The 27,239-nt window shown below is 46.7% G+C and overlaps 2 protein-coding genes across 2 annotated transcripts; one reads left to right on the top strand and one right to left on the bottom strand.

The window, feature by feature from the left end:
• Positions 1-7,141: 7,141 nt before the first annotated feature.
• Positions 7,142-11,017, top strand: LOC309817705 (testis-specific Y-encoded protein 1-like; the record flags this gene model as incomplete). The annotated part of the gene is made up of 6 exons (XM_082646970.1): positions 7,142-7,696; positions 8,862-8,921; positions 9,110-9,221; positions 9,331-9,476; positions 9,592-9,661; positions 10,929-11,017. 6 exons carry the CDS (start codon positions 7,142-7,144, stop codon positions 11,015-11,017), a joined length of 1,032 nt encoding a protein of 343 aa, XP_082503096.1.
• Positions 11,018-13,751: 2,734 nt separating this feature from the next.
• LOC309817703 (RNA-binding motif protein, Y chromosome, family 1 member B-like) lies at positions 13,752-26,269 on the bottom strand (the record flags this gene model as incomplete). Its single annotated transcript, XM_082646968.1, has 7 exons — positions 13,752-13,811; positions 18,047-18,135; positions 18,234-18,350; positions 20,578-20,721; positions 22,950-23,010; positions 25,346-25,452; positions 26,161-26,269. 7 exons carry the CDS (start codon positions 26,267-26,269, stop codon positions 13,752-13,754), a joined length of 687 nt encoding a protein of 228 aa, XP_082503094.1.
• Between the last annotated feature and the right edge of the window lie 970 nt (positions 26,270-27,239).

The raw sequence follows: 27,239 nt of genomic DNA, 5'->3' as shown, positions 1-27,239 counted from the left end.
GACCCAGACTCACCTCAGAGAATATAAACAAATCTCTGGGTGCCCCAGACCCAACTCAGATGACCCAGACTCAGTTTCTGGGCCTGAATGCTACCTTAGAGGGTCCATACTCAGCTCAAGTATTCCTAACCAATACCCTACTGGTCTCAGAACCTCACAAGAATGCCACTCAGGCATTTCCTACACTTGAAACATACTTCAGGGAACCTAGACACTCCTAAAGACCTCCAGTCTAAGCTAACCAGACTGAGACCTTGGAGAGCCGACCCTACAACCACTTGAGCATCTCAAATTTGTTCAGCCATCCCCACCAGGACCCAGCTCAGAGGGTCCAGCGATCCTCAGAGAGGACACTGTTTCAACTCACAGAATTCTAGACATCATGCCGAATGGACCCAGACGAATTCTATGCAGCCCCAAACCCAGATGTAGAAGCTCAAGGCCCACAATCGATCCCAGTCCCACCTAAGGAGACACACAGACTCAGCACAGAACCCAGACTCAGGTCAGGCAACCCCAAACAATATACCAGTGGGCCCATATTCAACACAGGAGAACTCAGGCACTCCTCAGAAGATTTGTATTCAGTTCAAGGGATCACAGTCAACAATACAGGTAATCCCAGGCCAAATTCAGTGAGTCACAGCCCTAAAGAAGGGGCCAATTCCCCTCACAGCAGAACCACCTGATGGACTAGGACTTGACTCATACCTGAATAAGCCACACCTTACCAGGCCCACATTTAGCACATGGGATACCAGAACCAATTCGGGAGACCACAGACCAGACCCTCCAAGCCCTGCTCAGGAGAGACATACTCAACAGACCCCGGGTACCGCAGAAAAAAAAAAAAAGTAAAAGGCAATTTGGGAGAATAATGGGAATTTCCGTATAATCAGTAGAGAGAGTTCAGGGATTTTTTGATAGATGAGAAATGGGGAGGACAGATCATGAAGCACTTTGCTTGCTATGCAAATATGCCACTTACTTTATTTTTTAGTGGAACTGTTCAAATAATTTTAAACAGAAACGTGAATGTCTACAAGATAAAATGCATATGGTAATTTAATATGATACAAAGTCAGGCAGACAAAAAATAATCTAAGCTTCAAAATTTAGTAGTTATATGAAACTGGGGAAACTACCTAAATTCTTAAATTTACCCAGTCTACAGAAACAAGATGATAAAGAATGATCAGATAGGGTTATTGTGAGGGAAAATGATGTACTGAGCACAACACCTAAAAACATAATTCAGGGTTCAAAACAAAAGTGTGGAAATATTGGAATTACGTTTATATTAAGTGGGGGCCTGAGGTTAATTTGTAATCCTGCCTTTTTTAGAGAGTGATCGAAATTATGATACAGTTTTTATATTTTTATTTTTTTGCTGTATGCCGGCCTCTCACCGTTGTGGCCCCGCCCATTGCGGAGCACAGGCTCCGGACGCGCAGGCTCAGCGGCCATAGCTCATGGACCCAGCAGCTCCGCGGCATGTGGGATCCTCCCGGACCGGGGCACGACCCCGTGTCCCCTGCATCGACAGACGGACTCTCAACCACTGCGCCACCAGGCAAGCCCCGAAACTGTTTGTTTTCAATTAAGTTCCTTTGCATATTTTGTATAAAGTAAATAATCATTGTATACTTGCACTAATAATAAGCCTAAAAGAGCATAGGAAGACATGACAGAACACACACACGATTGGAGTGAAGAATAATTATTAACAAAAAGGTATGAAAAATAATTAGTAGAAGTGTTTGGTGGATAACAAATGATTTAACAGAAGACAGTTTACCAATAATTATTCAAGAAGAAGTAGAAACCCCAGACGTAATTTATAGTCAATTCTAGGAGATAGCTGAAATTTTGCTAAAAAAGCTAGTATACTGATGACAAATATAAATAAATACTATTACTCAGATGACAAAGGTTGTGTGTCAATACTGTTTACAGACATAACCTCTAAAGATAGCATGCACAAAATATATGACAATACAAATGGTAATGAATTAGAAACAGGGCCCCTTCCTTTCTGGGAATAACTACTGCAGACTAACTGGTCACATAAAAATATCTAATAAATATTTTGGGCTGGCTACTATAGGAAGTGCTTCATTTACTTATGAATTTAACTATCTCATTTGATTATTGCCACAGTCCTATTGACTGCTATTCTTATCCTCATTATACAGATTAAAAGCTTTCTTTCTCAGGTATGTGCAAGACTTTTTTGAAGAAGAAAACAGTAAAATTCTTTGAAATACTTGAAGAGTGACTTGAGCAATTGGAGATGGATGTTCTAATATGACTTCCATATGACCTTAAATAATATGTAAATAATATAAATAATGTGAATGAAAATTATAAGGTTATCTCATATATATATGTATATATGTATTAAGGTATTTATGTTTATATATGTATATATCTGTGTATGTATATTACATATTTACTTACATATCACATGTATATACATATTATACCTATTGCATTCTCAATTAGATTTTTAGAGTTTATTTAGAAGAATTAACATTCAGAAATTTAGAGCATATTCTAACAAATGGCATCCTTTCTGGATATTAAAGAGGATTATAAAGCCATGGTAAATGGAATGATTTAGTGAACACACAAAAAAGTAATAATCAGAAAGCATGTCCATAATAATAAAGGAACAACTGGTAATTTTAAAGGGTTCTCGATAAAACAGAAGGCAAAGCGCAATCAATACATTTTGCTATCGAATTTTTAGGCAATATTGTGGGTAGAGGAACATGTTGGATATGTTGCATCTGCATGGATAGATTCAAGACTGCATGGATAGATTCAAGAAGCAAAATTCAGACTATAGGAGACTATATGGGATAATCAATATGGATTTATAATAAATTGAAAAAAATAAAGAATTGAAGGGGAAAACTGTTTTAGAAAACAATTAAAAACATTTGAACCAATTGCAAAGTTCAACTCTTATTTGCATTTTATTTCAGTGAAACTGAAAACATTTTTAGTTTGCCATTTATGAGAAAAATGGAAATTTGAACATACTTGATATTTAATGATTTTTAAGAAATTATTAATATCCTTGTGGGTCTATTTCTAGTAATGTGATGGCCTACAATCGTCCATTACATATCTACTGACTTGGCTTGACCAAACTGTAATCAGCCTTCGCTCCTCCTCACAGTGTGCTAAACTTTGACCTGCCCCTCAACTTTGGGGAATCACTAACATACTAAGGTCAGAACATATTCCGTAACAGCTTATTCTGAGAATCAGCTGGCAGGGGAAACATTTTCTAATAAAATACCCCTACTTTACTTCCTGCTCACCCCTCTGCTTCTGTCCCACTAGGTTTCTGCTGGCCTTGCTCATCCTTTCCTCTTAAAAAATACTTTTTCTACTTGATGTTGAAATACTTGAAGATTCTGAAATCAAAGTGTTCTTCTATTCAATCGTCTTTGTGAATAAACTCTTTCCTTACCTAGGTCTTAATTTGGTTTTCAGTTTTCTGGTGCTATGACGCAGATAAAGTGTTGAGAGCCTTTTGATCTTTATCATCCTGACCAACAGTGCTGCCCAAACCGGAGGGGTTCCAGCCCAGGATTTGTGTCTCAAATGAAAAAGTGTAAATGTTACCCTTGAGTAGAACTCCACCCTAACTGAGGCCTTAAATGGAGGTGTTCTCTCTCTGTTGCCCAGGAGTGGATAGCATCATGAGACAGATAGTTCTTGACAGATAGTTCTTGTTCCCCAAGAACATGGCACCAAGCAGGTGACATCAGGAGTTAGTCAGCTTCTACCCAAGACACTGGAACAAGGTCCCCAGCTTCCAGGAATTCCTTATCTTTCTACCCTCACCGTTTTAACTGTCTTTCTTTGCTGATCTTTCATCTCTGTCCACTCCACCATCACTTTTGCTATCCGTATAACTGATCCTATTACAACTGTAGCTCTCCATAATAAGCCTCACGTTGTATTACCTAGTTTTAAATTAATTTTTCATAGGAGTAGAGTTGATTTACAATGTTGTGTTAGTTTCTACTGCACAGCAAAGTGAATCAGTTATATATACATATGTCTCCCCTCTTTTTTAGATTCTTTTCCCACATAGGTCATTACAGAGCACTGAGTAGAGTTCCCTGTGCTATACAGTATGTCCTTAGTCTCTGTTTTCTATATAGTAGTGTGTATATGTCAATCCCAATCTCCCAATTTATCCCTCTCCCTCCCTTCCCCCCTTGGTGTATCACCCCTCTTTATCTTCTTCCTTACATGAGCTGTTTCCCCCGTAAGAATTACTCTGTCCCTTCAAGGAGCCCCAGATGTATAGTATTCCTTCCCATCATTCAGAGCTAAACCTCACAGTCCTACTTCTGATTGATTTTATCTACCCACTTTCCTTTGGAAACCTGCAGTTTTCCCCAAATTGCTATACTGTCTCAGGTTTAAGGGCATCCTTTGTGTTCACACTTAGTGGGGGCTCTGTGCATGTTTAGCAGTAAACATTAGGGCAGACGGGAAGGGCGCCCACTTCCTCTTTTCAGCCTCTCCTTCAGAGCCTAATTTCTTCACCCAAGTGCTGGATCCATCTTCAGGACATTATAGCACAAACGTAGCCACGACCTGGTTCCCAGTGGCCTCCCACAGCTGCCTGAGGGGGAAAGAGAAACCAGCTGAGGACAAACACCTACAGAGCAAAGGGAGCCCTGGAGCACCTCTCTAAGCAGGCGACCCGGGGACACGCGAACCAACCTGAGAGCTCCAGGAAGAGGAAAGCGTGTCCCAAGTCGGCTGGGTCCCTAGCACCTTGTCTTCCTGTATGGTGCCACAGACAGGGGCACAGGGAATGGAATCGAGCCTGCGTGCTCCCCACGGTCAACCTGTCGAAGGCAACCGGGAGGAAACAGAACACAGGTGCACGGGACTCAGCTCCCACTGCGCCCACTTTCAACCACACCGTCCCGTAGGCAGGGCAATCGTTCCAAGAACAACCCGTGGAGCTAAATGTGCACATGGGCTAGATCCACAGAGGGGAGGCGGGGACAGAAAATAACTGGAACAGTAAACAAGGGGGCGCTGACCAAAATCCTTTCTCGTGGAAACACGTACGTGTAGAGTTCTGCATAGGTACCTGCCCGTGTGTGGCGTGTGTGTGTGGGGGGTAGTGGGGGGGCACGTGATGCACGTGTGTGGTCAGGAATAGGCACGACTACTGTCATGCATGCGTGGACGTTGGGATGGACGCGGGGACGTAGAAAAGCTTAAACAGCTCATAGAACATACGTAAACTGTGGGCCAGTTGAAGCCCCCAGGCCAGGGAATCCAGCCCAGAGATCCCACCCGTGGAGCAAAGTGCAAGTGGCGTCACACGCCAGCACCCTCGACCAGGGGCTGAGACTAGAGGGAGGAAGAAAGCACCTGTGGAAGGACAGGGAAGATGCAAAGTAAATGAGAATCATAAAGGGCCCGATGCCCAGGCCCAAAGAGGAAAGACCCACCCTCCACCCCTCCAGCCCCACTCCCATCCCAGCTACAGCCACCTTTATCTCCTTCTCCAGTGCACGAGCAACCTTTCCCCCCACCCCTGTGTAGGCCCTTGAGAAACACCTGGCCTTTGTTTCATAAGGTTTGGCACACCGACCCACACCGAGGCATAACCGACTGCCTCACACTGATTTTGCTGGTTTAAGACATCACTCTAATGTTCTGACAACGCTTGTGGCTCAGGAGTATGGCCGTGATGGCTTAGCTGGATTCTACCCCTGCTCCCCTGTCCCACAAGACTGGGGCGAAGGGCTGGGCTGGGATGTGATCTCATTTGGAAGGTGGACGAGAGCAGAACCACTTTCACAGGGCATCCTTAGGGTCGGCAAAATTCACATCCTCGGGTTGGCAGTGGTGAAGGCATGCATGCGTGCGTGATGGCCCTTGACTTGGTGCAGTCCTCAGCACCTCAGTGTGTGCGCACGTGTCCAAATAAAGTTTCTGGCGTTCCCCAGTGCCACCAAAGCGTGTCGTTCCTCTCTCGGTCTCTCAAAAGACAGGATGGCCGAGTCAACTTCGTCTCGTGCCATGTGTCAATGTCCGTTCCCGGAGGGACGCTTGTCACCTTATATTGGCTAGCAGAAAGGCAATTTTTGCCTGCCACTCAAGCGTTTGAAAGGCACTATGCAAACGTGTGGTCACACAAAGTCCGAGAACCCGTGGGTGCCAATCACAGACGAGGAGAGCTCTTTTGGTGCCAGGCAAGGTAGAATTTCTCGGAGAGTTTAAGTATCCAGAGGGGATCCCAGGAGAGTGGGCCACAGAGGGAGGGAGCGGATACATACAGAAACAAGAACGCGCGCGCGCGCGCACACACACACACACACACACACACACACACACACACAAAGACAGAGGGGAGACAGACAGACACTCAGACGGAGCTCTTCACTGCGTGGCTTTTCTGCTCTTGAGCAAAGGAATTCAAGTCTAGCAAAGAGCTGGGTTTGCCGGACACTCCCCTCTCATGCCACAGAGCTTCGGGCTCTCTGTCCCCTGGAAGAAAAGTATCCAGCAACTTCGGCCACCATGCATTTCCTTGTACATTTTCTGAGAGTTCCCAGTGGTTAAAGGTCCCGAGGCAAACCGGATTCTGATTTCCTGATTTTGGAGCGGGAACTCCTGGCTCCAACTGGCACAGGCCACATAGGTATCACAGGGCACCCGGGCACCCCAGACACAAGGCCGGAGGCCTCCCTGGAGGCCAGCTCTTTGTGGAACCTGGGCTGTTAAGCCGGGCGGGGGGAACGGGTGTTTGGGGGGACCCGGCAATCCCAGAGGCCGGCCTGTTTCCACAGGGCGAGGGGCGAGGCAGCCGAGGGTGACGCCCACTGTCCTCGCCCTGATTGGTCGTGATGGGGCCGAGCGGCCTGGGCGTGGCTTGGAACTCCTTCCTGCCACCTGGACACGCATGCCTGGCGGCCAATGCTCCTGCGCATGCGTTTCAGTGCTCTTCACCACAGAGGCTCCAGGGAACGGTTCAGTCCGCATTGAAGCGTGATTCCAGTCGCTAGGCCTGCGTGCTGTGCGGCCCTCGTGCTGAGCTTCCAGCTGCCGCCCCTTCGCCGCTGCCCCAGCTCAGAGCCAGGTCCGCATGGGCAGTGAGGCGGGACCCGGGGTCGTCCTAGGTGTGGGAGGGGGTCCTCAGGAAGCAGGGGCCCGCGGGTCCCCAGGTGTGGTGCGGGAGGTGGGTAGGGTGCTGGCACTAGTTGATGGTGGGGGCGAGGAGGCCGCCATCTTTAGCGGGGAGGTGGTGCAGCAATGCCCGGCCCTGTTGGAGGGAGAGGTGGCGCGTATCGGGGAGGTGTTTTGGCTGCCTGTGGAGGACATGATGGAAGAGGTGGAGGTGGTGGCGGAGGAGCAGCAGCAGGAAGAGCAGGAAGAGCGGAAGCAGGTGGTGGCGGAAGAGCCGGAGGAGGAGCCCCAGGAGCAGGGGCAGGAAGAGCCAGGGCCTCGACCCACGATCACCGGGTCCCCGCTGCAGGCGCTGCAGGCGCTGCAGGCCCTGCAGTTAGAGCTAAGCACTCTGAATACCCAAGCCAGCAGGACCTACACTCGGCTCAAGCGCAGGATCTGTCAGCGGCGGGAGTCTCACTTGGATGGCAGAAGCGCCATCATTCAGGGCATCCCTGGCTTCTGGACCAGAGCCGTATCCTTACAGAGGCCCCTTGGGGTTGGCTGCGGTGAAGGAGGAGCAGGAGTAGGAGCGGCGGGGGTGAGGGTGGGGTGGGGGAGGGGGAGCGGTGGGCGCAGGTGCAGGCCAAGAGCACTGAGGAATGTGGGTACAGGAGGGCATGAGTGGCTCCAAAGAGGCAGCAGGAACAGAGGGAGGCCACAGCTGTAGGTGTCTGAGCGAAAACTTTGGGTGAATGGTCTTGGCCTGCAGCGTGCACAGCAGTACTTCCCCAAGGTGGAGGGAAGAGCCCGTGGCAAGGTCACAATTGGGAATAGCCCCGAGCACCCCTCGCACAGAGCAGTTACTGGAAGTGTGCATTATCCCGGGGAACTGGCAGGAGACAAGCGGAGTCCCAATACCCGTCCTGGTCAGTCAGAGCCCGTGTAGTTTTTCCAGCTGCCTCAGTGCAAAAGCACAAGGTCCTGCCTGCACACAGGGTGAAGTTGTAAGGGGCAGCTGTCCTTGGCCGGACACCAGGACCCCGGACACGCTCTTGGGCCGGCAAGAATCCTTACCTCCACAGGCCTTTCACCAGCACACTCGAGTCTGTGGAAGACACACAGGCGCAGGCACGCCCCTGACCTCCCCGTGGACCCTGTGAGTCCTGCAGAGCTCCAGACACACCCACGCAGGCCCTTCTGAAGACAGGAAACGGGGCAAAGGCCCAAGGCTTCGTCTTTGAACACACACACACGCGCACGTACTCACGCACACACGCGCACACACACACACACATACAGGCACTCACACAAACACCCACAAGCCGATGCACACACGGCGTAAGAGAAGGCATGAGGCAGCGACAGCACATCTAGACTGCTTACGGAGTGACATGCCGGCACCCAGCACACACAGGTCAGGTAGAGATCAGGTTCGTTCAGGAAACAGGCCCTCCCCGGGTGGGTGCACTGGACCCCAAGGCAGCCACAGGCAAGAGCACGTCTGATGGCAGGGCAGGGGCCGAGGACGTCTTTGAGGGCTGGATGGGCGTTAGCGCTTACGGATCTGGCAGATCTGCTGCTGCAGTCTCTTCCTCTGGCGGGTCTGGGGACTGGTTCTGCGGCTTGTAGCTCTTCCTTCCCTGAGGTGTGGCATGTGAAGCCTCCTTGACCTAAAGCAGATTATGAACCACCCCCAGATTTCGGCCGTGATCAGTGACCAAGACGAAGACCTGCTTAGCTACATGATCAATTTGGAGGTCAGTCTGGAGAGACTGGGGCGTCGTGGGTGGAGGCAGGTGGCCGGTAGGGAGGGGGCGGGGTTGTCCTTAAGGGTTGGGTGTAAGCAGCAGGAGAAGGGAAGGGGAAATGGTTTGTGGCTGCCAAGCAGGCAAGCTCAGGACCCCTAGAAGAGCTCCTGCCCTTCTCCTCCTCTTGGGCGTGGCAGGTGAAGGAACTGGGCCATCCGAGGCACCACTGCAAGTTGAAGTTTTTCTTTCGACCCAACCCCTACTTCTGGAATGACGTGATCCTTAAGGAGTATCACCTTAGCATCGCTGGTAGGAGGGGCTCCCGCGGGGCTGCGGGGTGAGGGGAGGCTGGGGGAAGGGCGTGGATGCTGGGCCACCGTGACTGTGATCCTTTCCTGTCTCCCCTGTCTTCCTCCAGGATACAGGGCGTCTCGTTCCACTCGCATCTATTGGTTCTGGGATTATGAACGGGGAGCTCCCAGCCACAGGCAGGACCCCACCGGCCTTCACTTCCTCACCTGGTTGTCTGACCACAACTGCCCAGGGTCTAACAAGATTGCTGAGGTGGGGTGCCTCTGGTCCCCCTCAGCGGTGGTGACGCTGGAGTCCCCCGGCTGCTTGGGGGGAGGGACGTGGGCCTGGCCTGCCCTGTCCCGACCTGGCCCCTTTCCCCTACCAGATCATCGGCGAGGACCTGTGGCCCAATCCTCTGCGCTACTACCCGAGGGAGGAAGGCCCCACGGGGACAGGTAACTGAGACGAGGACAGGTGGTTAAGGAGCCCAGGGGTTGGGCGCTGAAATGAGTGTGGTCTGGGTACACTGGGGCTCTCCCTTTTCCCAAATGGGAAAGCTCAGGCTGAGAGCACACTGTGGGCGGAGCTGGGTTTCAGGTCATCCCGGCCTTGGCGGCGGGTGAGAGGGTGAGAATGGAGCCGGGAGGACTGTAGGGCACACGGGGTAGCAGGACTCTAACCAGCTAAACTTTCAGGGTGAGTGCCCCAGGTGTCTATGAAAGAGGCAAGCACCTCCTTAAGCAGGCACCTGTGTGTGAATCATCAGTCCCTGGCTTCAGCCTGCCCTCAGCTGGGGATCACCTGGGCCCCTCCCTCTGGCCCCTCCCTCCTGGCAAAGGCCTACAGATGCCGAGGAGCTTCATTCCGAGTCTCCTCCCGCCTCTTTGCTGACTTTCCGAGTCTTCTTTGAATTTTCACGTCCATCCCTGAGCCTCCCAGCACCACCACACAGACAGTCCCGGAAACGGCCCAAGGCTAGCTGGGGACAATATTGAGGACCTGGGGCAGGAAATGGCAAGGGACCACAAAAGGGCCGGGCCTACCGCCCACCAACGCCATGTCTCATATTGCTGGACACAGCCAGTGTCCCCTGCTGAGACGCCTTGTGCCCCGTTTGTGTTCCCGTCCCTGTGCTCCTGTGTGTGTGTACGTGTCTGTGGGTCGGGCGCACTCCAGACCCAGAGATGAAGGCGCCGGGGGAGCCTCAGAGGTTGGCCAAAGAGCACCAGAGTCAGGAGGCGTCTACAGATGTGGGAGACGGGTGGAGGTGTCTACCTACGCGGTTCGGGTGCCCACGGGAGAAACGAGGAAAGGATGGCCAATGAAGGTTCCAGAGAGCGGGGCCCCACGTGCCGGGAATGACGCCCAGAGAGACATAAACACGCTCACAAGTGCTCCTGTCTTGGTGTGTGTGTATAGGTACGGGGGTTCGTGGAGTATTCACGAGTGAATCAAGTGGTGTGGGCCTTCTTAGCCTGTGCCTGCGGACCTCCCTGTCTGTGGGCGAGATGGCGGGCCTGGGGAAGTGGAGGACGTGGGGAGGGCAGGACGATGTGGGAGGGATTCCGGAGAGGCCCAGGGCCTTCCTCACAGGGCAGGGACTGGAAGGAGGAGGAGGCAAAGAAAGAGAGCCTGCTGAACTGGAGACTTGCTCCGCAGGCAGGGCAAGGAGACAGGGAAGGGCCCTGGCCTGCAGGGGCCTAATGGCCTGGTGCCGCCTAGGGCCCGTGCCTGAGCCAGCAGCCTCCGTCCAGGACGTCTGGCGCACACTGGCACGACGCGAGGCAGGTGACTCCTTAAGCTCAGGCTGACCGTTGAGCACACAGGGTGGGAGCGTGGGATCCTTGCGGGCACTAGCAGCCCGCCCCGCGGGGCAGCGTTCCAAGGACGCGTGAGGCAGACGCCGGTGTGACGTGTCGCTGTGTGCCCCGGTGGCGGCGTGGGTGAGTGTGTGCGTGCGGGCGAGCGAGCGAGCAGACAAGGAAGGCGGCCGGGCTGTTTGCATGCAGGGACCCTGGGACAGTGACAGAGAGCAATGCCTGCGGGCGCAGCAGACGGCTTGCTGGCTTCCAGGCTCTGCTGACTGGGGAAGAGAGGAACTGCCAGAGAGAAGCCCCGTTCCCTCGTGAGCAAAAGGCCGCCCGTGAATCCCTTCCTTTTCCTGGGCTCTCATCCCTGCATGCAACAGGCAGAGGGGCAAAGGTGAGGGCTGAGGGCTGAGGGGAAGCGGCTGAAGGGCACCCACCTGCCTTCCCAAACCGCAGGTGTGCCGCCTGCCTTGCTTCCCACCCCGGCGATCCGAGGGGCAGCTCGTAACTGTTACTCAGTCTCTGCTACACAGAGGCTAAAATCCTCTATCCGAGCCTGCCCTAGGGAGCGGAGGGGGCGGGACGCTTAGCGGAACTAATGCCCAAGAGGAGCACGCTTCTCCTCAAGAAACCGTCCGGTGAGCAGTTCTCGTCCTCTGGGAGCCTCCATCCGCACATCCCTTCGGCAGGCCTGGACCCCGCTACGTGGCAGGCTCCTCTCAGCTTACTGTGCGCCAGGCCTCGGGAAAGAGAAAGCCCTGGAGCAGACAGACCTCGGGCCGGGAGGCCCAGGGATCCGTTTTGGGGTGGGGCATGGGGGGTGGCCCGGGGCAGGTGAGGGGAAGGGATGGCGGGCACCGGGAGTGCTCCTTCCTGAGCGGACAGCTGCTTTCCAGGCACACCTCTGGCCCAATGCACGAGGTCCGGGACCGACTCCTGTGGCAGCTGGGCTTGGGAGAGTGGAGCGCGGTCCCCCGCGCTCCCTCCCCGTTGCCTGCACTTTGGTTCCAAGGGGAGCACCTCTGTCCCTGTGGTACCGGCCACGCTGACCTTCCTTTGCTTGTTTGGACTCCTGAGACCACGTGGGTGCCCACTGCCCCCGCAGCTGTTTCAAGACCGAGGAGGGTTGCAGCACCAGGGCAGCTTCAGGAATCCTCGTCCTCGCCTCCCAGCTGCACTGGCTGCGCCCTGCCGTGCATCAGCCTTGGGGATCTGAAGCCCTGAGGGCCGTGGTGTACACTTCTAGGGTGGCACACAGCCGTGGCCTAGAGAGGAAGGCCTGCCCCGCTCCGGCTGCTGTCCCCGCAGGCAGAGAGACAGACACACAGACAGACAGGGACTCTGTCCCTCCTCAGCTCCGTGATCCTTAAGCTGGAAGGGAGCCTCCCTCGTGGCTCCCACACTCCGGTGCCTAGGGTTCCCTACCGTGGAGGCAAAGGGAAACTACGTGCAGTGGCCCTGCGGCTGCACGTGGGACACAGGGCAGCGGGGGACCTCCGACCCTCAGCCGGGCCCAAGTCCCTGGAGCCCTCTTGCCCTGGTCAGCGCTGCTGGGAGGGGCCTGGCAAGGATGAAAGGCTAGAGGGAAGGTTGGACAGCGTCCTCCCACAGCTTGACCTGGGCCACCCACGCGTAAGGCGCCATGGCTGGGTTCAGGTGCGGCCCGCCTGCCCAGGCACGATGTGGCAGAAATGGTCAGGCCACCCCCCGGTGGGGAAGGAAGGCTTACACTGCCCGCTGTGGCCCCGGGTGCCCACCGCCGGGGCCTCGTGGTCCAACCCAGTGGATGCGCCTCACTGAGATTCACCCTGGGGAACAAAGCTTCGACTTTGAGGGTGGAAACCTGTCAGCCCCGCTGGGGCACGGCACGCGGGGCTTCCCCTGTAGCTGTTGTTCAAGGTGGAGGGCCCACGTCCTCCATGCTGTCCCTCACCGCGTCGTCCCTTGGCATATCGGGTTATCGGGGCCCTGAGACGTATGACTTCTTGTCCAGCGGGGATCTCCCTCATCCACTCAGGAGGGAGCACGCAGGCTCCATCTCTGTGAAGACGGTTTCTGTGTTGAAGTCGGCCAGGGTCTTGGTGTCCTTGTCCCGTGCGAGGCAGCTTCTAAGCTCGGCCCTGCCCGTGTTGGGGGCCCTGCCATTTCCGCGCATGAGCTCGTGTCTCTTTCTCTGACTGCGGCCAGGAGCCCCTCTGTCAGATATCCCGCCTCGCTGCCTGTCTAAAGCGATCACATCCTCCGGTCCCTATGCCCTTCTCTCCTGGCACGTCTCTGCCCGGTGCCGCTGGGGGCACATTCTCTCTGTGTATCACACAGAACCTGAAGGAGGTCTGCCCCAGGTGACACTGGCAGGGCCCCTGGTTTCTAGGTCAGGCTCTTCGGTGTCACCTGGCCAACCCGTTACCAGGGGGTCAGCGGACCTACAGCCGAGCAGTAGGCTCGGCCAACACAGAGCTACCGAGAGGAACGGAAAGGTAGCCTTGTCCTTGACGAAGTCAGTGAGGCCCCGAGTGGGCAGAGGGCCTCCCGGCGAATGAAGAGGGTGCTGCTTTCTGCACCAGGGACGGGTTGACGCTGGTCCCCGGGGCAGGCAAGATTCCCAGGGTGGCCATCAGGGTGGGGGCTCTGTGCATGTTTAGCAGTAAACAGCAGGGCAGACGGGAAGGGAGCCCACCTCATCTTTTCAGCCTCACCTTCAGAGCCTAATTTCTTCACCCAAGTGCTGCGTCCACCTTCAGGACATTGTAGCACACACGTAGTCACAAACTGGTTCCCAGTGGCCTCCCACAGCTGCCTGAGGGGGAAAGAGAAACCAGCTGAGGGCAAACACCTACAGAGCAAAGGGAGCCCTGGAGCACCTCTCTAAGCAGACGGCCCGGGGACACGCGAACCAACCTGAGAGCTCCAGGAAGAGGAAAGCGTGTCCCAAGTCGGCTGGGCCCCTAGCACCTTGTCTTCCTGTATGGTGCCACAGACAGGGGCACGGGGAACGGAATCGAGCCTGCGTGCTCCCTACGGTCACCCTGTCCAAGGCAACCGGGAGGAAACAGAACACAGGTGCACGTGACTCAGCTCCCACTGCGCCCACTTTCAACCACACCGTCCCGTAGGCAGGGCAATCGTTCCAAGAACAACCCGTGGAGCTAAATGTGCACATGGGCTAGATCCACAGAGGGGAGGCGGGGACAGAAAATAACTGGAACAGTAAACAAGGGGGCGCTGACCAAAATCCTTTCTCGTGGAAACACGTACGTGTAGAGTTCTGCATAGGTACCTGCCCGTGTGTGGCGTGTGTGTGTGGGGGGTAGTGGGGGGGCACGTGATGCACGTGCGTGGTCAGGAATAGGCACGACTACTGTCATGCATGCGTGGACGTTGGGATGGACGCGGGGACGTGGAAAAGCTTAAAGAGCTCATAGAACGTACGTAAACCGTGGGCCAGTTGAAGCCCCCAGGCCAGGGAATCCAGCCCAGAGATCCCACCCGTGGAGCAAAGTGCAAGTGGCGTCACACGCCAGCACCCTCGACCAGGAGCTGAGACTAGAGGGAGGAAGAAAGCACCTGTGGAAGAACAGGGAAGATGCAAAGTAAATGAGAATCATAAAGGGCCCGATGCCCAGGCCCAAAGAGGAAAGACCCACCCTCCACCCCTCCAGCCCCACTCCCATCTCAGCTACAGCCACCTTTATCTCCTTCTCCAGTGCACGAGCAACCTTTCCCCCCACCCCTGTGTAGGCCCTTGAGAAACACCTGGCCTTTGTTTCATAAGGTTTGGCACACCGACCCACACCGAGGCATAACCGACTGCCTCACACTGATTTTGCTGGTTTAAGACATCACTCTAATGTTCTGACAACCCTTGTGGCTCAGGAGTATGGCCGTGATGGCTTAGCTGGATTCTACCCCTGCTCCCCTGTCCCACAAGACTGGGGCGAAGGGCTGGGCTGGGATGTGATCTCATTTGGAAGGTGGACGAGAGCAGAACCACTTTCACAGGGCATCCTTAGGGTCGGCAAAATTCACATCCTCGGGTTGGCAGTGGTGAAGGCATGCATGCGTGCGTGATGGCCCTTGACTTGGTGCAGTCCTCAGCACCTCAGTGTGTGCGCACGTGTCCAAATAAAGTTTCTGGCGTTCCCCAGTGCCACCAAAGCGTGTCGTTCCTCTCTCGGTCTCTCAAAAGACAGGATGGCCGAGTCAACTTCGTCTCGTGCCATGTGTCAATGTCCGTTCCCGGAGGGACACTTGTCACCTTATATTGGCTAGCAGAAAGGCAATTTTTGCCTGCCACTCAAGCGTTTGAAAGGCACTATGCAAAAGTGTGGTCACACAAAGTCCGAGAACCCGTGGTGCCAATCACAGACGAGGAGAGGTCTTTTGGTGCCAGGCAAGGTAGAATTTCTCGGAGAGTTTAAGTATCCAGAGGGGATCCCAGGAGAGTGGGCCACAGAGGGAGGGAGCGGATACATACAGAAACAAGAACGCGCGCGCGCGCGCACACACACACACACACACACACACACACACACACACACACAAAGACAGAGGGGAGACAGACAGACACTCAGACGGAGCTCTTCACTGCGTGGCTTTTCTGCTCTTGAGCAAAGGAATTCAAGTCTAGCAAAGAGCTGGGTTTGCCGGACACTACCCTCTCATGCCACAGAGCTTCGGGCTCTCTGTCCCCTGGAAGAAAAGTATCCAGCAACTTCGGCCACCATGCATTTCCTTGTACATTTTCTGAGAGCTCCCAGTGGTTAAAGGTCCCGAGGGAAACCGGATTCTGATTTCCTGATTTTGGAGCGGGAACTCCTGGCTCCAATGGCACAGGCACGCCAAAATAAAGTTAAAAACAGTAGTACTTAAAACGTTTCCCAATGTTTTACAATCCAGGGGTACTAACTTTCACTAAGATATATACTCAGAAAAGTTAACTGGTTCCATTTACATTTAGTGGAAAATTGGTTTTATTATCATTATTCCCACGTTGGTCATCTGCCACTTGAATATGGATCAGAAAATAGATACTTAACCTCAAGATTTCTTAAACTCATTACATTCACATGTGTAAATTTTCCTTTCATTTATACTATTGCTTTTTTTTTTTAAAGGAGATGTTGGGGGTAGGAGTTTATTTATTAATTAATTTATTTATGGCTGTGTTGGGTCTTCGTTTCTGTGCGAGGGCTTTCTCTAGCTGTGACAAGCGGGGGCCACTCTTCATCGCGGTGTGCGGGGCTCTCACTATCGCGGCCTCTTTTGGTTGCGGAGCACAGGCTCCAGACGCGCAGGCTCAGTAGTTGTGGCTCACGGGCCTAGCTGCCCCGTGGCACGTGGGATCCTCCCAGACCAGGGCTCGAACCCGTGTTCCCTGCTTTAGCAGGCAGAATCTCAACCACTGCGCCACCAGGGAAGCCCTATACTCTTGCTTTAAAAGGATAAAGGCACATAGAATGTCAGTAATAATGTAAACATTGTTTTTCAGCCTTTTTGGAGACTTCTCAAACCTTTTATATGTTTAAGCTTTCAAAAAGGAACATGTAATTTGTTTAGCCTAACTGGAAAACAGTCACAGCTTGCGATGGAGAAATAACACATTGCTTAATTTTGAATACATTCATGTTCAAAGACACAAAGGAAAAGTTTAGGCAAACAGCACAATTCATCCTCCAAACAAAAGTTTTATGCTTGTTTAACTCAGCAGTATAATTAACAAGAAATATTTCATGAAATTTTTTTACTCTGAAAATTCTGAGCATTACATTTTAAACACAACTTCTACTTTTCAACTAACATTAACAACTATGAAAGTACTTTGAATAATTCCATGTTGTCATTTTCTCTGAATATTCATAAAGGGAAAGTTAATATATGCCTCTTCCCCCCAAACCAACATTTTTGTTTTAGTAGTAATCAAGCATCAATTAAAGAAAACAACTTAAACTTTTCCTTTGTAAAGAACATTTGGTACATAACTGAGTGTTATTTTTAATATCTGCTTTGGCCCTCTCATTCATATTGGCTTCCCGCATAACCTCCCCTGGAAGCCCCACAACCTGAGCTACTGTATGAGTCACGAGGAGCAAGGTAGCCCCCATTCACAGAGGGTGGAAACCCTGGTTGTTCTTGTCTTCCACGCTCACGACCACTTGAATAAGTATTACTTCGGCTGCTTGAGTAACCTTCCGGACCTCCTCCATATCCATCTGTTGTATTGCTATCATAGCGACTGCTTCCACCGTAAGTCACAGGGGCCCTTTGTGCTGCTGGTGCACCACGGGAGTCACCTGTGAAGTTAATGATTCATAAACTAAATTTAGACCTTACAAATTTTTCTGGTATCATATAACATGACTTAAAGTGCTAAATATTTGAAAAGATAAGCTTTATCTGTCTCTGAAAATATAAACTATGTAGCAACAGTGAAGGGCTTTCACATTTATTTAAAAGAGTGAGCAATATTTTTCAGCCTCAGTAGTTTATTTTAAAGTAAATGTTATTTTCTGAAAATGGACTGAAATTCTGACCTTCATAATGTTCCTATGCTTCATACTTTTAACAGCACTCTACTGATTATTTGAAAATGTTAAAATAGGGGCTTCCCTGGTGGTGCAGTGGTTGAGAGTCCGCCTGCCGATGCAGGGGACACGGGTTCGTGCCCCGGCCTGGGAGGATCCCACATGCCGCGGAGCGGATGGGACCGTGGGCCACGGCCACTGGGCCTGCACGTCCGGAGCCTGTGCTCCGCAGCGGGAGAGGCCACAACGGTGAGAGGCGCGCGTACCGCAAAAAAAAAAAAGAAAAATGTTAAAATAGTTTTTCTGTAATGAGAAAAAAAGATGAGACTGTCAATTTACCCTTCACTGCATTTTAAGTGAGCTATTAAGAAAATAATTCAAAGGTCTTTAATTTATCAAAAAGGCCATGCTAAACATAGTTTTACCTTTGAGGAATTGAAGTAAAATTAGAGTAAACAACGATCTGGTTAAGTCTAATTCTATGATTTACAGGTTGTAACTGGACTCTTACCGTAACTCCCATATGAATCCCTGTAAGACCTTCCACTTCGATATTCAGAATAATCTCTATCACGACTTCCACCACAGCCATCACGATCACTAAATTTAAAAGAATGGCATAGATTTAAATTACGTGTCACGATCACATAATTTAAAAGAATGTTTTTATTTGATAAAAACACAAAACTTTATATTACCTATGTTCTCCAGAGGGATGATCATTCCAAGAACTTGAATGTCCATAATAACGGTATGCATTGACTCTACGTGGTGGAGTATAATCCTTGCTGTCTCGGGAGCTTGGATAAGCTCTGCTTGAATAAGTTAAATAAAGCAGATAAAATTTTAAATGCAACTTATAATATCCAGAATATATAAAGAATTCACACAACAGAAAGACAAAAAATTTTAAACGGGCAAAGGACTTGAATATACTTTTGTTCAAGGAAGATACACAATAACCAACAAGGACATGAAAAGCTGCTCAACGTATTTATTATGGAAATGCAATTCAAAACCAAAATGAAATATCTACTTTGCACCTATCAGACTGGCTATAATTTAAAAAAAACAAACAGAATATATCAAGTGCTGGTGCAGATGCAGAGAAACAAATCATGTATGTGCGTGGCAGAAATGTAAAATAGTACAGGCTCTGTGGAAAAGATTAGCAGTTCCTTAAAAAATTAAAGAATTACTATATGTCCCAGGAATTCCATTCCTAAGTATATATACACTCAAAAAGAATTGAATACAGGTACCCAAATGCTTGTACAGGAGTATTCATGACAGCACTATGATGGGAATAACCCACACAGATGGATAAACAAACCATGTTAACCACACATTAAATGGAATATTTAGTCAGCCAAAAAAAAAAAAAAGATCAGAAGTAGTGATTCATGCTACAGCATGAATGATCCTTGAAAACATTTATGCTAAGGGAAAGCTGGATAATAAAGGTCACATAGTGTTTGATTCCATTAGTATGATATATTCAGGATTAGATAAATTCATAGATAAGGACACAGATGGGCACCTACCAGGGACAAGGCGGGAGAAAATGGGAGTGACTGCTTATTAATTTTATTTTGGGGTAATGAAATGTTTTGGAACTGAACAGAGCTGGTGGTTGCATAACACTGTTAAGTGTACTAAATGTTACTGAATTGTTCACTTTTAAATGTTCAATTTCGTGTTAGGTAAATTTCAGCAAGAACAACAAAATTAACCATGGCTTAATTCATATACTGTGTTTTTTCTTACCTATCTTTAGTAGCATAACCACCATCTCTTCGTGACATATAGCCAACTCTCCGAAAAGAGACTGGCTCTCTGTGAGGAGAAGCTCCATAATTTTGTCTTCCACGTGACACTGAGCCTTTAATTTAAAAATGCTTGTGTTTAAGTATCTCAAAATTGACAGTAATGTTTCGAAGAAAAATTCAAAAGTCTGATATCCTTCCTCTCTCCAAAATCATTTTAAAAAACTACTCCTTCTAAAATTCCATTTATGCACATTTTTGTTTCCCTTTAAATGATACCACTGAACATTTTATTTTCGGTACATGTCCCGTTCCCTATACATTTCACATACCCTTTCAATTACCAGCAGTAGGGAAAACTTCTCAAAATTTGAGCAAATAATTAATTTTTGGTAACTACTGTCACATATTCAATCACCAAGTGGTTGGCTCTCTCCTTTATGTGTACAACCTTAATTATTGACCTTTTATGATGATAGCAATAGTGACTTCTATTGTTTATTAGCAATAAAGGGCTCATTTGAAAAACACTGTACCACTTCCAAAATATGAAACTATCTCCCATAAATAATGTTCTCTTCATGTGTTAATTCTTATTCCTAATTCCTAGAGGTCACTAGGACGTTGTTTGTTCTCTTCTCTTGTTTGTTCACTAGGCTAACCATCTAATAATGGAAAGGGTAGGCTTCTTAGCTTCTGTTGTATTTTGAAGTCAATACCGTGCTACATTTGGCTTCATTAATATTCTACACATAAAATGGCAATTTGAAAATGACTGTTTCAAGTCCGTACCATATTAAGGATCAGAAAACAGTGCTAAAAAAGTTAAGAGCACAAACTACAGTTCATATGGCAAGTTTCAGTTATTGTTTATAATAATTAAATAAAAAACCAGGTGGCCAATATACATAGCTAAACTACTCTACAGACCAGAACATTCTCTCACAGGACATAGTTTTCATGAAAATTCTGATATTGAAACTGTGTGGTAAAGAAGCCTACTACCCAAAAAGTGTTAGCAACAACTTAAATTAAGAGGAATTCTATAGCAAACATGGACATACAAGCAATGTTTTCCCCACTGCACTGCTAATCACCTACTACATGTATAATTAGAAACTAAAAGATTATTTCCCAACCACAAATCAATCAATAAATTAGTGATTGGTAAACATGTTCATATACTTCTCACTTTCCATTTTGCTTAAACATTCTGTTTAAAATAGCTCACTTTCATTAATAAGAATCAACTGTCTCTGCATTACATAGCATTTACCTTGCCTTCCCATCCCACTACTGCTTGGTCTTTGAGCAGATCTTTTAGGAGGAGGACCTCCACTTCTCGAAGATGGTCCTCTTTTAACTGGAAAGGGTCCCCTGGAAGAACTCGCATTGAGACTAGGAGTATATCCACCACAACCTGTGTTTAAATGAAATCTTTTTAGTTAACTAGAATCAACAGTTTTTCATTGGTCAAGTTTCACTTATTGTTATAAATTTTCACTAAACAATTACCCCAGTCTTCAGCTTTCATATTTGTCTAAACCAGTAAGATTGTTTGCTCATATGACACGTAAGTTAGTACAGTTCAAAGACTTACTGTAAAAGTCAGTTTGGAAAATCTAGCAAGAAATTCAAGAACCACTGGTATGAAAGCAGTTTGGGGAAAAGAGAGAGAGTACAGAAAAACCTGGATAAATTAAATGTAAACCTGAATTTTTGATCAGTTTAGGAGGAAGATGATAAGTTATTAGTTATATAATTCTGGTGTCAAGGAAGCTTTTTTTTTTTTTTGCGGTACGCGGGCCTCTCACGGTTGTGGCCTTTCCCGTTGCAGAGCACAGGCTTTGGACGCGCAGGCTCAGCGGCCATGGCCCATGGGCCCAGCCGCTCCATCCTAGGTATAGATCAAAACATTAAAAATAAAAAAGATGAATAAAAAATGCATTACCTAACAGTTAAGTATATACATACAAACAACCCCCTTTGCAGGAGAATATCTGCTTATAACTTTACAGTTGGCCCAGTATCCCTAGTTCTGCATCCATGGATTCAACCAACCTTGGATCACGTAGTGATGTAATATGTATGTATTGAAAAAAAATCTGCTTGTAAGTTGACCCACAGTTCAAGCCTGTGTTATTCACAGATCAACTCTTAATGTTGATTTTTCAGTGAAAAGGGCTATGTTGCGTTCAATTTTAATAGTATTTAAGAAATGCACATTAAATACTGAAAATTTATGTTGTACCTTTCTAACCAGAAAGATGTTTAGATATATTCCAATTCCCCTGTAGTGCCACAGGCAAGAAAAAATGAGTATTCTTACACATGGCAGAATACGAACTGGTAAACTTTTCTCAAGATCAAGTTAGTGGGAAAAGAACAAAACTATGTTATCTTAAAATGGGCACACCCTTTAACTGAACTTTCAAACAACATTTCCTAAAATTCACACATCTAATTAACACAAAAAGAAACCAAATGTTTTATTTCTGAAGACTGGTTATGGTTAATAGGTGAAGCAAAGGTTGTTAAATATATGGAAGTTTTTGAAATACAAAGTGCTTTTCCTCCTTTTCTTACTAAGTAGAAAACTTCTCTGAAAAAATTCAAAAAATATATTTTCAACGACTTTCTCCTCTAATACACACAGAAAGAAAACATACATGTTTCCGAAGCAGAGGTTTTTACTCTTTTCCTGAATCAAAGACACCTTTTAGAATCGAAAGCCCTATTTGTTTCCCTAAGGTAGTTTCCCCCAAATGCAAACAACAGACCCAGGGAGGAAAGCCTCATATCAAAATGACAATGGAGATTTGCTTAGATTTCTGAACACATACACTTAAGACAAATACTGCAAGGTGAAACCTAAAATATGAAGTGTTTATCCCTGAATTGTGGATATTCTGAGTGACTTTTATTTTCCGCGGTGTAGTTTTCAAGATTCTCTAGTATTTTTATGATGCAATAAGTCTACTCTCAGAATAAAATTAATCAATGTATTTCTAATAGATTATTAATGAATCATTGACTTAAACTCATATAAAGTTATTGGCCCTAAAGTGAAAAATTCTAATGTATGATCGATAGTAGTAAACTCTGTAGAAAACTTCTTGAAGAAAAGAGGCAATTAGTAATAATGGTAAAAGAGACTGAATTTAGTTTAAAATTTATGCTATTTCCCTGTAAGGTGATTAACTTTTTGCATATTATCTAGTTAAGTCATTTTATAACTACAATAAGTCCTTACAACTTAGAAATACTTCTGACTATCAATGGAATTCATCATCTAATAATTCTTACAGACTACTTTGCTCATAAAGGATGGAATAAAAACTGAGATGTTTCTATACAGTCAAACTTAACGATTTTTCGGTCCTATGGCTGCAGCCTTGTATTTTAAAACATTACCCAAGTGTCCTCCACGTGAGGGATGCTCTCTTGCTCTTCCATTTCCTCCTCTTCCATTTCCTCCTCTTCCATTTCGTCTTCTTCCATTTCGTCTTCTTCCATTTCCTCCTCTTCCATTTCCTCCTCTTCCATTTCCTCCTCTTCCATTTCCTCCTCTTCCATTTCCTCCTCTTCCATGTCTCGGATTTCTCAGATGGCCCCTGTTTCTTGCAGGAGGTTGTGGTCTCTGTTTACCACCGCTGTCAAAAGATGGTTTGTTGGCTCGCTCTACTTTAATTGCTTTTCCATCCAAAGACTAAAAAGATTAAGTATAACATTAGTAACATTACATCAAATTTATTTACTACTGCACTAGTTCAAGATCAGTATTTTTTCCACAAAGCAAACATTTTCTTCTGAAATGACTGTGTCCTTCACCGTGCCAAATAAATGAGATTTAATTAGTAACAGTCTTTCAGTAAGTCATCCAACACAAAGTGTATGTATTGGCAGTTACAGCTCCCTGAAATGTCCTCTGGTATTAAAAGAAGATTAATACCTCTCACTTATCATGAGAGAATATACCCTTTTATTTTCTATAATGGATAACTAAACTCACTTCATTTCTGTACTTCTACCATTCAAAGTTTTCAGTGTCCCAAGGGTATATAAAAGTATACGTGTCATTTAAAAAATAAAATTATTCATTGGAATAATGGAATTATCCATTATTCAAAATGGTTATTCCTACTCTAATTATTTTTAGCATTTATTAAATATTAAGAGAAAGAAAATTTTCCAACATGATTGTTGTTCTGTATTTACTTCTAATAATTTCCCTGGTTTTTTTTTTAAATAGAGCACTTATCTGGTCCTTAACATCTCTTGCCTTATTCAATTGTTTAAACATGTCCCCAAAGAGTAACTTATTATAATACTACTTCATATTCTTATGTTTCAGAAATGCTTACATTTCTTAATCTTCCAACAGCTTCCTAAATTAACCTTCTATAGATGCCAAAGTAATTTTTGAAAACATAATGCAAATCATCATATAATTGCTCTACATAAAACACTCTAGCTGTTTCATGTTATTTTTGGAAAACAATTTTAAATGCTGAATTCCTACTAAGACTTCTGGTGGATATGGATGGGCCCTGGCCCAATACAAACAGCCTCAACAGCCATGTGTTCCCACCTTAGGACCTCCTTTTCTGTTTCTGGGTCCAAAATATTTCCCATAGACTTATGAATGGCTGCCTCCCTCCCAACATTCAGGATATAACATTGTTAGATCTATATGTATAGAAATAGTGTCCACCACTCCCCTTAAGCTCTAATGAAATTACTTACTTTATTTCCCTTAATATTTTTCCATATGAAATTGCATTTATTTTTACTTGTATGCTTCTCATCTTTCACCCTAGAACACAAGTGTCCAAGAAAATAGGTATTTTGTCTCACCCACAACCATTAATCAATTGCTAAATCAATGCCTGCCAATAAAATATCTGTTGAATAAAGAAGTGAAGACTAATGTCTACACAGACTACGCGTTCTTGTGCTTGAAAACAAAGAAAATGGGGGTGGCGGATCACCATCAACTGTTCTTCATAACGCAACTCTATCTCTGCACCCAAAATAAAATCATGAGTCAAAGTCAACTTTTAGGTACTACCATACCTTAAAATATGAAAGTAAAGTAAAAGGGTCAACATGTGCCAAGTGCCTGCAGCACACCAGAAACCAAGCTACAGAAAAAGGGAATTAATGTATGTGTTCCACACTATGAGAACTGAGAAGCACTGGAGGTAATTTTAACAATTAACAATTCACAGTATGATGAATATAAAAAGATATTACCTGCAATATAAAATGGGAAAAATATTACCTACAATATAAAAAAAATCTTGGAGCAAATATGCAATTAAAAGTACAGTTTTGGGCTTCCCTGGGGGCGCAGTGGTTGAGAGTCCGCCTGCCGATGCAGGGAACACGGGTTCGTGCCCTGGTCCGGGAAGATCCCACATGCCATGGAGCGACTAGGCCCGTGAGCCACAGCCACTGAGCCTGTACGTCCGGAGCCGGTGCTCCACAACGGGAGAGGCCACAACAGTGAGAGGCGCGCGTACCCGCTCCCCCACCAAAAAAAAACGCCGAGACTTAAAAATAACAGTATGGGGGTTTTCCATGGTGGCACAGTGGTTGAGAGTCCGCCTGCCGATGCAGGGAACACGGGCTCGTGCCCCGGTCCGGGAGGATCCCACATGCCGCGGAGCGGCTGGGCCCGTGAGCCATGGATGCTGAGCCTGCACGTCCGGAGCCTGTGCTACGTAACGGGAGAGGCCACAACAGTGAGAGGCCCGCGTACAGCAAAAAAAAAAACAGAAACAGTATGGGATATTGGGGAGAGCTCTACAGGCTAAAACTTATTTACTTTTATGTTTGAATGCTAAAACAGGTTTAAAATATATTGTTAAAGCTAATGTTAATTTCAATCTCTTTCCAACCAGACAATCCAGCACTTATGTGACAAAAAGGAGAGTGAAGGCTTATATGGCATTATGTTAGTTTAAAAAATTAGAAAAAAGAGAAACAATCTAGAAATAGTATTAAATGGAGAACACAAAATATTATTAAAAGACTCTTACCTTTCCATTCATATCTTTGGCAGCATCCTTTGCATCTGCAGAATTCTCAAAAGTAATAAAAGCAAAGCCTCTAGACTTGTTTGTTACCCGATCCTTCATCAAAATAACTGTAATACACATAAATCTTTTTAATTTAAAATTTCACATAAAATTGAACTTTTCATATTTTCAAAATAATCAATCCTTTGACAATTTCTCATAAGGCCTCCTTAACTCAATTTGATGTTATGGACACAGTACAGTAACAACCTCCTGAAAGTTACTTAACACTGAAACAAAAAACAAAAACACATAAACCAAAAAAACCCTTTCCATTTTATATCATTTCCAGTATTTTAAAAATAGAGTCAATAATTTCAACCATTCTACAATTAGCATATCTCTTCCCATTTCATGTCCTATGACCACAGTATATTTAAAAAGCCCTGGGACTTCCCTGGTGGTCCAGTGGATAAGACTCCACTTTCCCAATGCAGGGGACACGGGTCTGACCCCTCTTCAGGCAACTAAGATCCACATGCCGCATGCCACCCGGTGTGGGCTTGATCCCTGGTCAGGTAACTAAGACCCTGCATGCTGCAAAGCACAGGTCGGGGGAAGAAAATAACGCTGCTTTTTTCCCTTCTCAGTAGTAGGAGCCCCTAAGGTGTACACTTTCCCTCATTGCCCAGTGCTTTCCTAATAAAAAGTAGAAACTTAAATAAAAAGTGCTCATGTGTTAAAAACAGAAAAAGCATTATAACTTAGCTGTCCAGTGGTGTATGTTTAATACACATTTGCTTTGAATAGATATATATATTGGTTCTAAAAATTACCTTCCATAATGTGACCATATTTCCCAAATACCACTTCCAGAGAATTTTCATTGGTGTCAGCATGGAGGCCTCCTATGAACAGTTTCCCAGGCTGATCTGCTTCCACCATTTTTCTGTAAGTAATTAAAAATATATCTTTATACTCATAGCAAAAAATACATTATAAGCCAAAAGTATCAAACTATTACACCTGTTTAAAACTCACGTAAAGTACCCAATATCAGTGAAATTATTTGCCATTTCTTACTTAAAAGAGAGGAAACTTGAAACACAAAGCAAAATAAGCACTGGCATAACAAATGCTCCATTTTTTATAGATCTCTTACAAAAACCTGTATGTAAAAATCAGATTAGAAGGCAACTGTAAATTCTTTTGAGCTGCAGGGTTCAACGCTTCATTTCCAAAAAACAACAAAAAAATAAGCAATAAAAAATGCTCCTGGATTCTACACATCTAACAGTTAATAAGTTTTATGAACTGTGCAGAAAATACCTTAAACATTATTTTCAAAATTTTCCCATCTACTCACATTTTTCTTGATTATGCATCAAATACTGTTTAAACTTCAAAAATGGTAAGTCATAAAAGCAAAGGAGGGAGTTACATCCTTTACTGAGGGAAATTTAAACTGTTTTACTTATACTGAGAGACTTTAAGAAACACTGGTCCAAAGAGAGTAACATACTTTATGTGCAAAATTAAAATCTGACGGTTTTGGTCAAGTGAATCAACATTTTGACATCTGATAACTAAAGTTACAGGTTTTAAATCATTTAAGTTAAAATAGTTAGGTATCTTGCCTCTATTGTTCAGTACCTCTGCTTTCACAAAGAAAACCCGTAAGGAAAAAAAAGTGCACGCGGAACAAAATGGCGCCCTGGCGTACGCTCCACTACCCGCAAGTGAGAGGAAAAAAAAACTTAAACAGCAAAGAGGGTACGCGTTAATCAAAGGTAAAGTTCTCAGTCCGCCCCCAGGTGTAAACAAGTTAAACAGCAAAGAGGGTATGCCGCTAATCAAAGGTAAATTATCTACTCGGTATTCCCTCCCACAGCATTTCAAACCTATCTCCACCCCT

This window comes from Grampus griseus, assembly GCF_964374135.1.
Source record: "Grampus griseus genome assembly, chromosome: Y".
In the NCBI taxonomy this organism is placed as follows: domain Eukaryota; kingdom Metazoa; phylum Chordata; class Mammalia; order Artiodactyla; family Delphinidae; genus Grampus; species Grampus griseus.
Note: the sequence above shows the minus strand (reverse complement) of the source record. Positions and strands in the feature narration are given on the sequence as shown.